Source organism: Musa acuminata, chromosome BXJ2-8 (assembly GCF_036884655.1).
Source record: "Musa acuminata AAA Group cultivar baxijiao chromosome BXJ2-8, Cavendish_Baxijiao_AAA, whole genome shotgun sequence".
Classification (NCBI taxonomy): domain Eukaryota; kingdom Viridiplantae; phylum Streptophyta; class Magnoliopsida; order Zingiberales; family Musaceae; genus Musa; species Musa acuminata.
Genome location: NC_088345.1, coordinates 48,542,501 through 48,554,321, shown reverse-complemented (window position 1 = coordinate 48,554,321; position 11,821 = coordinate 48,542,501). Strand labels below are relative to the sequence as shown.

Below are 11,821 nucleotides of genomic sequence, written 5' to 3'. Positions count from 1 at the left end.
GAAAGAACAAGAATATTCTGAATCATGTGATCAATCCATGTGACACATTGGAAAGCTGCATCCCCTTCACACATGTTCAGACTTGTTGAGAAGGAAAGTGACATAATAGAACTCACAGAAAGGGGACTGAGATGCCATCAGAATAAGTTCCAAACAGCTGGTAATCATTGATCTCCTCGAGAATATTTCTTGAGATAATTATCATGGTTTCTTGAATGTAAATTGAAGCTTGGATATCTCCAAATTATGCTTGTCTAATCTATGTGAATCACACAAAAGAAGAAAGCAAAATAAGAAGAACAACAAGAATTGCACAAAGATATGAATCCTAATTTTGTAATCCTCCTTAGGTCACCAGTAATCACACACAACATGATCTGAAGCGAACACCATGATGAAGCCAAGAACCCATCCAAAATCCTGTCTTCTCCTTCTAAGTGCTTCGATACATCATGATATCTACAGATATATGGCGAAACGCATGGCTTCTCCCACCATTAGGTCGCCTAATTCCGCTGCATGGAGCTGCCCACGCGCTTCCATGTCGTCGGCGTGGCACGCGAGGCAAGACGCTGCCGCCAACGGCGCACGCGCGAGGGCCAGCAACATCGCCAGGCCTCCTCCCCACGGGCGTCGTCTCTCCGCCGCCGCCGCCGCCGCTTCGACCTCGGGGGCGAGCGCCAGCGCCGCCTCGTCGAACACCCTCGCGCTGCGCTTCTTGGGCCATCTCAGCCTCCTCCTCATGGCGGACAGCAGCTGCAGCATGGCTCTGCGTGGAGACGATGAATTAGGTGGAAAGGTTAGAAACAGCAGTGCATGGTTGGTTGGTTGTGGTGTCTTCTTCCACCTCTCAGCTTCTCTCTTCTATCGGGGAGTTTAAATAACAGGATGGTGGGGATTTGGCCACTCGCTGCTCTCCTTTTTCGCTTGTGGGACTTCGATGTCAGAAAGAACCTGTTTTGCACCGAGCAAAATTAGCATGCACACTACATGTCTAAGTAATTTCCTTCGGATGTAATCTACGTTGGATGTATACACTGAAGTGAGACTGCATGCTTCGGGTAATAAAGCGTTGGTTTGTTTTATCTCCTGCAGAAGCTGCTGACAGCTAATTTCCTTTAGTTCCTCCTACCATCAAATATACAACCCCATTCCATTCCTTTTTCTTTCAGCCAACAAAGATTGTCTTCTTCTTGTTGGATCCTACTAGAGAGAAGAACAAGGAACAGTCTATCACAGTGCTAACTTATTATGCTGTGACCTGTCATGTCTTCTTCAGAAAAGCTAGACAAATCTTTGCTGATGGAGAAGGGAATGGGGATTGGAAGTACTACATGGAGGAGAGAGGTTGTTTTAGGCTCTTCAATTATAAATCAGGGAAGAAGAATGAAGAAAATATCTTCTGTGGTTGATTCAGTTTCCACTGTTTGACTTCCATGTTGGTAATGCAACTTCAGGTGGAGTGTCATCTTCACATATCAATATCTCATATGCTACTGGTAGATGCTCAATGTCAAAAGTCAGATGGCATTAGAATGTATGGTGAAGCACCTACCAAGCAAGAGGCAACTAGTGGTGTTTCCAAGGAAATGATGGAAAGCACTCGCCCTGAAACCAAGTGTAGACCACAAAATTTGTTGTAGTGGGGAGTGAGGGTGAAACAACAGCCTGAGTTTGACATGCTGCCAATGAAAAGAGCCAAACAATTGTAAACATAATCATGAAGAAGAAGACGAAAATTATCATTCCCATATCTTATTTCTGCAATATAACCACACGCTATGACAAAATATATGATATGATTATAATCAAGAATAATTGTTTTTGTTTGAGATTCATGATTTGACATTCATGTGATATATGATTTGCTTATGATATACCTCCTCATGGATGTGATGTAATTTGATTTAATCTGACAACCATCTCTCTAACTCTTTTCTTGTTTTATCCACTTATGAGAATATGTAAATCTCATCTTCATCATTTATCCTTTAATTTTTTTTAATGATATTTTAATTTTATATGTGACTATTAGTTTTAATTGGAAGCAACCAAAAAAGCCTTCCACGTCTAATACACATGATTTGTGATCTTGGAATCTGAGTGGACTCAGACGACTAGAGATAACGAGTCGAGCCGAGTCACTGAGCCACACGACTCACCGAGTTAGAAGGCCTCGAGATGAAGCACGTGTTCTATAGGATAGCTCGCATCATGAGTACATCAGCATGATGGTCCTCAACATTGCGTCGGCGATAAAAGCTTATATCAGAAGTGCATCACCATGACACCAACTCAACTCACCGAGATGGCAGTCGTCTCTGTCGAGATAGCTGCACATTGTTACTGAGTTCATAGTTTTCAGGTTGGAGTCTGATGGGAACAATGGTGTGATGTGATGGCTTCGACGGAGGCTACAGCCTGTGTTCTACCGAAGCCTCGGCATCTCGTCACCAAGTTTCAGGCCCGGCCGTGTCAGAAGAAGCATCGGAACGTCACCGCCAGAAGCTCTGTAGCTTTCTTCTTGTTCCGAGGAGGTTCCTCCCTTGATCGATGCGCGTTTGGTATTCTTTGGCTTCTTCTGTCACTTGCACGTTGGAGGTACAATGGCAACTCTCTCTCTCTCTATCTCTCACATCCATTGCTCTTCAAACTGGGGCAGAACCCATCAATTAGGTGAGGCTTCCTGGATGGGGCAATAGATGTGTTTCTCACCATTGAACTATGAGTTTGCAGCTCAAACCAACCATCAAGTTTGACCTCAGTAGAATGACTACTGAGATGGGCTTGGACATCATATGATCCACAACAGTGAAGGTAACATTAGCAGTCACCACAGATCATACAATGGGCTTAAATCTTAATACCACAACAGCTCTATCTCACTTTTCTCTTTCTTCTCATGGGATACTGCCAGCTTTAATGCTCGGAAAGGTTGCAATTATTTGATGTGGGTCTGCCAGGTATCCTAGAGAGGGAAATACGTGGTAAGTAAGACTTGTCCTGCTCTTCGAGCTTCTTCTTGACACATTGTAAATTGTTCTACCATGTAGTAAGTGATATGACCATCATGTTTAAATGAAAAAGTAATTTTTTTTTTTTTTATCACTTATGAGGTAATAAAAGAAGTGAAAAATAATAGAGATGATTTTTTTAAGGAGAAGAAACTTTGGACAGAGATGATTATGAAAGATACTATTTGAGAAGCCTCCTCCTATTTTGTTATCCAACATCAAGATAGACATCTTCCTATTATATTCTTTAACATATCTTTCTATTCTATTTACTAATACCAAGTTTATAATATGATCACCTAAGTCCACAAGATAGATCTATACAAATTTAAGATCGATAAACCATTTTTTTCCCGTGACAATGATGTTAGAAAAAACAAGGAAAAATAGTATAAAGAATCAACAGAGAAACATACTGCCTTGCAGAGGCATCCGATTCTTCCAGAATACTTTTCACCATCGAAGCCTGCAAATTAAGATGGCATAACGTGTTCCATTTGCTTTCTGCTTTGTCTTTGTTGAAGGGTGCGGTGCAAGACAAGGTTGCTGGTCGTACATGAACTCTTCTCTCCTGACATCATGCAGTGCCAAAGCATTGGGAAAGAAGAGGAATTCGATTGCCATTTTGGATCATGATACTTGTTATTATGACTTCCAGGAAATGTTCTCTGCTTGTGGCGGTCTAATTCTTGTTGTAGAGTAAGTGTTCTGTCCAATTGCTCTGAGAAGGAGATGTGGGCAACAATAATTGAGTCCCTGCCAAAAGAAAGAGAACAACAATGGAAATTGATGGGCACCCTTGTGATGGTTTAGCCAAGCTTGGAGAAGACAGATGCCAAGTATCTAATGAGAAGTAAAAGAAAGGAAACATGCAACTTTCCTGTTTGCTAAACTTCAGATCATCTCCATTTGAATTACCCAAAACACTTTAGAACAGTTGTTGATAAAGCTTATGAGCCTTCGAGGCAAACTTGTGGGTCATAGTATGATGAGGTGGAATGTGTGTGTCGATCATCACAATAGTTGGTGACTCATCAGGTCAGCATTCGATGACAACATTAGCTGTATATGGTCAATCGACTTGCCTTCCATCTGTTTTGCCATTGCTCACCCAAAAATGGATCCAATAAATAACTGTGCTTTTAGGTATTGCAGAAAGACTTCAGAATCTTGTCACTGATATTGAATCTGCTTTGACCAGGGATCCAGCACTTGTGAAGAAAATTGGTGCTGCCACTGCTCTTGAAGTTAGAACGACAGGAATTCCCTGTGTTTGCTCCATGTGTTGCGGTAATAACTGTATTTGCATTATTCTGATTTTATAATTCCAAGCAACAGATACATAAACGGATGATGTTATCAAATAATTTCATTTAAAGCATTAATCTTCTTTTAAAATAGAGTTTCTTTTGAGCTTTTACAGGTTTGCAGAGATCCCAAACTTGTTAAAATAAAGCATTAATCCTAAACTTGTTAAAGAAATAAAGCATCAATCCTAAACTTGTTAAAGAAATGATTGAGATTATCCCTGGCTTGCAAGGAGACATTCCAGCAAATTCTCCAAAAGGAGTTCCTTTTGTTGCTGGAAAGTATGGTATTTTTTTGTAGCAATATGAACAAGTTTAAGATTCTATCAGTGGCCATATGAATCTAGTGAAATGTTTTACTCCCTCCATAAGGAATCACATGCATCTCTTGGAACCTGTTTGCACGCCTATGTAATACTTAAAGAACGATTCTGAACACAATAAAAGCATCTTGGAGATTCCTGCAGTCAAAACCAAACCAAATCAGTCAAGGATCATGCATCGAGTTGTACAATTAGCACCCTCATACATCTTATCAAGCAAAAAACCCATTCAGCGTGAGGAGAAAAAGGAGCATACTCATCCAAATTTAGCATAACCAGATACAACATTCAAAAATCAAGATCAAAGGGAAAGTATCCACATATCATCAATCAATGGAAGCAGTAACACTAAAGAATGAACTCTATGGAATCTACACGCTCCAAAATCCAAAAAATTTGCGAACCCACCCACAAAATAGGGACCGATAAGAGAGGAAAGTAAAGAGGGAGAGAATAAACCGACCTTTGATGATGCCCAGCAGCAGTAAACCTAGAAAGAAAGGCAAGAACCGAAGGCAACTCCAAAGAGTCGCCCAAAACCCCTGCGGAGGCTCCATCGCTCATCAATCTACGAAAACCACAGCAGAATCACCGAATGCAGACTCCGATGCATGCCAAGAAGCATCCGAAACCTCTCAACAAGTCCAAACTCCTCGAAACCGACGGAGAAAGGCAATTTTTCCTACTGGGATCCGATCGAAACCACCACTTTCGACAGCACGGCGAAGCTGAAGGCTTCGATCGACGGAGATGTATGTAACGGGCGGTTAGGAGAACTACTGCCGCCCCACGGAAGGATGCCAAAGAGACTAAGCAAACCAAATTACCTATATATCCCTTACAATGTCATTTATTATCATATTTAATTTCCACAAATTGAAGTTTAGTATAAATAAACTCAAAAAATTCCATCATTTGATTTTTATTTGAACTCTAATTGATTTTTTTATTTTAGGATGATAAAAAATATTTTTAATAGTGTACATTTTATATATTTTAAATCAAGAAACTAACATTAACTACATTTACTTGAATATTTTGGATGGATGCTATGTACTAAAACTCCTTTGCTGATAAGAATATCTCAAATATTATCAGTAATTCATATTTTATGTATTTTCGAATCAAATTCGGTAAGGGTAATTGTGTTATTTGTGAAACTTTACAGGGATGGCAATGTACAAAAACAAGTAAAGAAGTGTCAATTTAATGCTACTGTTTTGATGAAGTCTTCATTTTCTCTTTTATTGGTAAAGTTGAGAATAAATGCTTTGCTTGAAGAGAGAGATGAGTCAATTAGTGTGATCACAAGTGTTGTGAAGAGATGAGGTGAGATGCTGCCAATCACAACCATCCATTTGAGGTCATTAGATGATGGGGGGAGACATCATTGGCAACTCACACTTCCAAGATAGAACAAATTAGCTGAGGCAAAACAAATAAATAATAGATATATAAAAAGTGGCAAAAGAATCTTAATAATTGTTTACTTACACCTAAAGTTGGTGAACGATGAGAGGAGTAAGAAGAGAAAAATAAATTAATTTATTGACTGAGTCCTGGTCAATGTATGTGGCACCTCACACTCAGAAGAAGGGACAAAATAATCAGCTGAGGTAAAAAAAAAAATATTTGGCTTTCCACAGCAAAATAATTTCATCAATTGTTTATTCAAGCCTTAAAATAATGATACTGGGAATATGTTGAGATGAGAATGGCAGCAATCGTTTATTTATATTAAAAATAATTACAAATGAATTGAGTCCTGGTCAACATATCTTACAGCTCACACTCACAAGACGGAACAAATCAGATGTGGTCAAAGAAAAGTTGACTTTGTACAGCCAAAATGGGAAAGGTTTTCAACCGTTGTCTGCCCAAATCCAAAAGACAGTTGTAAGGGGAATATAATGTGATAACAGTTTCGGCAATTTGCTGTATCTGTAAGTGTCACTATAACTCGATCGATCCAACACATTGCTACACATGAATCATCCACAAGCTCCTGGCAGTGACAGCCATGGATCCTCAAGCTAAATGATTCAGCACAGCAACCATAATATGGTTCAACTTTCTTTTCACAGTGGAGGCGGAGAACGAGCCTCCTCTTCCTCCTTCTTCGATCGCCTGTCTTCCGTCTCCTCGAATCTTGGCTCTCTATAGTAATCTGCCTCACAATCTGCCTCAAGTGATCATCTCTCGACTCCAACCCAGCCCTCTTCCTCCTCTAGTTCTTCGCTTCCACAAGCTCTGATTGTTGGCTCACCTGACCCTATCAATCTTGGATCATCCAACGCTGTTGGCGATGCATCTGCTGAATCATCTCTCCCAGCTTCGCCTACCGCTCCGGCTAACCCCTCTCCATCCAAGAGCCCGAACCCTACTTCTTGGGCAGGTCTTCTCCGTGGTGTGCATGGAGGAGGCTCTTGGAAATCGGAGGCAGCCCTGAGGCTAAGCTGCTCAAGATCCAACCAATAGTCCTCCCTTACTGGAACCACAGTTCCTGGAACCACTCCATCTGCAGTAACTTTCGGGGTGCACCACTCCATTAGATTTCCTTAGAACCACTCTTTCTAGACTTTGGGGTAGAATGAATGCCAAATAGTTGGAGTTGGTTGGAGGCTTCTTCTGTTTCAAGTTTCACAAGGAAATGGAGATGCAACATGTTCTCTTAGAGGACCTTGATTTATCCGTGGTCAAACTCCCGTGGAAACTCAGGTTTCAATCGCTTATATAGCAGGTTGACAAAGCTCCTAGCTAGATCCATTTTGTAGGGTTGCAGTTGATTACAACAATTCACTTTATTATATTATAGGTACGTGTTGAAAATTAAATTTTGATAATAAAATTAATTAATAAATTTATTGGACTAATATGTTTTTAAAAAAATAAATAAAAAATACTTGACATAAAAAAATACTTCGATCACAGACTTGAACCATCGAAGAGCCAATTATCGAGTAGAAAAGTCAAACGTTGCATCTATAAATTATCGTATTGAAAATTGAACATCGAGCCGAAAGATTAATCGACATGTCAAATATCGAACTTCGTGCTATAGATTTGAACATCACGTCGAAATGATCATATATTACATTGAAAGATTAGATTTCGTGAGAAAGTCAACATATTGATGGAATAAGTGATACGTCAAAGGAAATAACGATGTATCGAAGGTTCATATAAATTATTGAAAAAACAGATGATACGTCGAAAGATCATACAATACATCAAAAGTTTCGTAAATATGTTGGATATATAATTTATTTATCAAAGTTTTGATTGAAATAATTTTAGGTCCTATTAGGTCGAAATAATGTCAAAAAGTTATTAGGCTTGAAGTTGAATCGAATTGAGCTAACACGTTATGGCCAGGTGGTGCGTTGGATCAGCATTTGACATCCAATATATATACCAGATCTTATGGTTCTGTGACTGCAATTAATTTATACTGCCCTTGTCCTCGGTCTCCCTAGTAATAAATTATTGCTGTGCCTTGTAGAATTTTATCAGGCATTACAACTAGAGGAATGAAGTTTGCTGTGAAGTTGATAGGATAATTGTACTGTTGTATTTCTTGCGGTATTCAGTCTAAACCAGTGTTTCGAATACCGGTCAAATTGATCAATACTTATGTGACATCTGGGTTGAAGAAACATCAGCAGATTGTATTTTGACTGCAAAGCATGTTTTACATACGTCGGGCAAGTAAAAAACAACGATACATATGCGAATCGTGATGTCTTACTCATCATAGTGGAGTTTATATCCTACAATGTTTGAAGTTTTGTACGGTAATCGAAAAGGATGGATAGAATGGCCTAAAAGGTCGGGGAAGGGGAGTGCATCGAGCTGCTCGGGCGGATGGGGGAGGAGGGCTTGGCTTGGGGGTGCCTTTATCTGTTTGAATGGATGGGGTTGCAGGAGCCGTCGCTGGTGACGCCGAGGGCTTGCTCGGTGCTGTTCCCTGTACTGGGTAGAGCGGGGAAAGGGGGACAAGCTGATGGTTCTCTTTCAGAACTTGCCCAAGGGGAAGAGATTCAGGGACCCTGCCATGTCTGGCCTTGCATCCTGTGAGAGGTGAGGAGTTCTTTTGTTCTTCATGGCTTTTGGCTACGTAATGTTTCAAGTTTGTGTATGGGTTGTTGACTGCTTTATCGCCTTCCACACCTGTTGAGGACAGCCTTGTGGAGGATGCTAGGGTTTCGGTGCCTCGGCTACCGAAGAATACCTATAGTTGGATGACACTTCCTGCGGTGCCTCAAGCCCTCTCTTATGGCAGAATCTATCGCACTTTTAGAAGGACTCAAGGCTATACAGATGCTCCAATTGCAATCATTTAACATCGAAGGTGGTCAACCTAGCTAAGGGAATCAAACCTGTATGTAACACCCTGGTCTTTGAGGAACACAATTTTGAATATTTTCTACCTTTGTAAGCCATGAATTGGCTCAGTTTCATGTTTTTCTGCTGTTGATCCTTTGGCCTCACAGTTTGTAACTCAGTTTTGATCAAATTGATGGTGTTTTATTACAAAATATATATGACAAAACCTTTTTATTTTTATTTTTTGCAAAGTATACGACACAAAATTTGCATAGCTATAAGATTGAATATTTCAACACTTGGACGATCCATGATCACCCGGACCTCATCCTGTTGAGCTGGTTCAACGCCGGCTGCAGAATGTTGTACAGGACCCAAAGAATGGCCGGAGCTACGACGAACAACAGAAGCAACCCCCTGCTATCATCAGAGGAGGCGGCGTTGGCCACCGTCATGATCTCATCCGCCGACGCGCCCTGGGTCGACATGAACCCAGCGGCCGCCAACCCGCCTCCGAGCCCCAGACCGACGACCACTGCCTTCTCGGTCCTCATCCTGTTGAGCTGGTTGAGTGCAGGCTGGAGGATGTTGTAGAGGACCCAGAGGACGGCCGGGACGATGGGGAGGAGAAGCGCGAGGCCGCGGTTGTCGCCTTCGGCCACGTCGGCGATCTGTTGAGCCGCAAATGCCGCGTCGGAGCTGCTCAAGCTGGCGAAGATGGCGCCGGCGATGGCGGTGGCGCTCAGGGAAGAAGGGGTGGTGGTGATCGTCGTCTTGGGAGCTGCTGCTGCAAGTCCTTTGGGGAGGTTTTGGAGGGATAGGAGAGAGACTGGTTTGGTTAGGGTTGGCTTTGAGGAGGTGAGAAGGTTTGGAGCAGGGGATCTGGCAGTGAGGATGGCCATGGCTGCCATGGTTGTCATGGAGGAAGCTTGCTTCTGGTTGGAGGAGTTGGTTGCTGTGAAGGGAGACTAGGGATTAAGGACTGCCGAGGGGATGAGGTTTGCGTCGGAGAGAAGAACGAGTATGTGTGCACGTGTGGGACGTGTGAGACAACAGGCAGCCAATAGGATGCTGTGTATTAGATTCTTATCTTATCTGTAGATTTGGATAGGAGAAATATGGATCTCATGTTCACAAGCCATGCATACTGTTTTTATCACCATGTTTTTTTGGAATAACAGTTGGTGAACAATTATAAGAGATGAATCCGATTTATCTGTTAATGGGACAAATTTGATTAGTTTAAAGATATTTTTTTATATATCAAAATTTGTTAGGAAGAAATTTTGATATGGATTGAAAATTATAAATTTATTGAGTATTTTTTTAAAATTTTCTTTTAATATATTAATTAAAAATATTATCAAAAAATTATTCTTCAAATAAAATATATATATATATATATATATTATTTTAATTGCTGTGGGAGTATTCAGAACTCGGGATGGTCAGGTCCGAACACAAAGCCGCGTCAGACCGAACCCATTATCCGACCCACATTGCTTGACGAACCAAATCGTCACGTCAATGTGTGATGTGAGCGTCGGAAACCCTCCCCTGCGCTGCGTCCATCTTTCGTTCAATCTGTTGCTCGCCGCCACCACTTCTTTTGGGAGGACGATAACGAGCTTATCGAGATCGATCCCATAAATCCGACCATCGAAGAAGAGCAGAGGAGGACGAGCGAGCGAGAAGAAAGATGCGACCAGGGGCGCGTTCGCCGCGGCGGCCGTGTCTTCCTTTCGCCGCCTCAAACCCATCGTCCGATGCTCCTCCTCCTCGCCTTCCACTGCCGTCTCCACCACCATCCCCACCTCCACCTCCTTCGGTAACCGCCTCTCTCTGTTTTTCCAATCTCCTTTGCCTTCTTGATCCCGTTCGTTGATTCCATCATCTTGTTAGCCAATTGAATAAGATTTACTTTTAGGATCGTTTCGATTCCTTTCTTCAACATAGCTAGAAGTATGGGATGGAGTATTATATTATCGTGGAACAGAAATAGCCATTTGCAAAGTTGTTCATCAAGCTTATTTCGATCACTTTTTACCTTCTTTAGGCACTTCCATTCGATGTTGTAGCTACATTATCTTCATTCTAGAGATAGTAATAAAGCTGGAGTGGAATCAACGGAATACAAATTGCTTATGAAAGATGGAATCGATCAAATTGTGGCCTGCCTCTGTTCAAAGATTTTGACATTTTAATTGTCACATTCTTCTTGAACGACACGCTGCATTTTTAACCTTTGATCCAGTCAAATTATTGGCTGAATTTATTTGGACGAAGTTAAGTGAAAGCAAGAGGTTTTTTATAGGATTTGTTGATAGACCATATTTTCTTCGATATCCTTATGCAACCTTAGATAGTTGAACCAATTTATATTACTTGGTAATACGATCTTGGTAAATGAAGGTTTTTTATCTTTGATAATTAGATGATTTGAATAGCTAGCTCCCTAAATTTCTGGAGAATGGAGATGTTGAAGTTGTGAAATTAATGGGCATTTCTTTATGCCAAAAAATATTATTTCTTTATGATTATTTTCCGGTTAGAATTCAACCCTTTTGCTTCCTCAGGCTATGCCACAAATCATCTGTGGCTAGAACTTCAAATTTCAAACATCAAGGAACAAGTATATTATTATTATTAAAATACCTTGGGTATTTACATATGACCCCAATATGACCCAAAAAATGAAATAAATATGATGTTTGGCTTCCTTGACTTGTTATACTGCAATAGATGCAATTATCCCATTTCATGGTGACTGGAGCAACCATGGTGATGGAGGTTGTTGAAGAACAACAACTATATTAGCAGGCAGGTGTCCCATTTTCATGGTGATGGGAGC

General features: G+C 41.0%; 1 protein-coding gene and 4 long non-coding RNA genes across 5 annotated transcripts in view; 3 read left to right on the top strand and 2 right to left on the bottom strand.

The window, feature by feature from the left end:
* The first annotated feature begins 2,294 nt into the window (after positions 1 to 2,294).
* Positions 2,295 to 3,027, top strand: LOC135618462 (uncharacterized). The gene is made up of 3 exons (XR_010489018.1): positions 2,295 to 2,601; positions 2,737 to 2,817; positions 2,918 to 3,027. It is a non-coding gene; the product is annotated as an uncharacterized LOC135618462 (long non-coding RNA).
* A 225-nt stretch (positions 3,028 to 3,252) lies between these two features.
* LOC135619893 (uncharacterized) lies at positions 3,253 to 5,430 on the bottom strand. The gene is made up of 2 exons (XR_010489525.1): positions 5,108 to 5,430; positions 3,253 to 4,782 (listed from the first exon to the last, which is right to left on the bottom strand). It is a non-coding gene; the product is annotated as an uncharacterized LOC135619893 (long non-coding RNA).
* A 3,059-nt stretch (positions 5,431 to 8,489) lies between these two features.
* LOC135619892 (uncharacterized) lies at positions 8,490 to 9,104 on the top strand. Its single transcript, XR_010489524.1, has 2 exons — positions 8,490 to 8,724; positions 8,828 to 9,104. It is a non-coding gene; the product is annotated as an uncharacterized LOC135619892 (long non-coding RNA).
* An 82-nt stretch (positions 9,105 to 9,186) lies between these two features.
* LOC135619891 (photosystem II reaction center proteins PsbY, chloroplastic-like) lies at positions 9,187 to 9,985 on the bottom strand. The gene has a single exon (XM_065122345.1). It carries the CDS (start codon positions 9,888 to 9,890, stop codon positions 9,285 to 9,287), a length of 606 nt encoding a protein of 201 aa, XP_064978417.1. The 5' UTR covers positions 9,891 to 9,985; the 3' UTR covers positions 9,187 to 9,284.
* Positions 9,986 to 10,423: 438 nt separating this feature from the next.
* Positions 10,424 to 11,821, top strand: part of LOC135619890 (uncharacterized) — a 3,614-nt gene continuing 2,216 nt past the window's right edge. The window contains exon 1 of the long non-coding RNA XR_010489523.1: positions 10,424 to 10,798. This is a non-coding gene — a long non-coding RNA (uncharacterized LOC135619890). The remainder of the gene's footprint in view (positions 10,799 to 11,821) is intronic.

Bases quoted from the DNA above. Each gene is read 5' to 3' on its own strand.
- LOC135619891 (XM_065122345.1), bottom strand. From the start codon at position 9,890: ATGACAACCATGGCAGCCATGGCCATCCTCACTGCCAGATCCCCTGCT.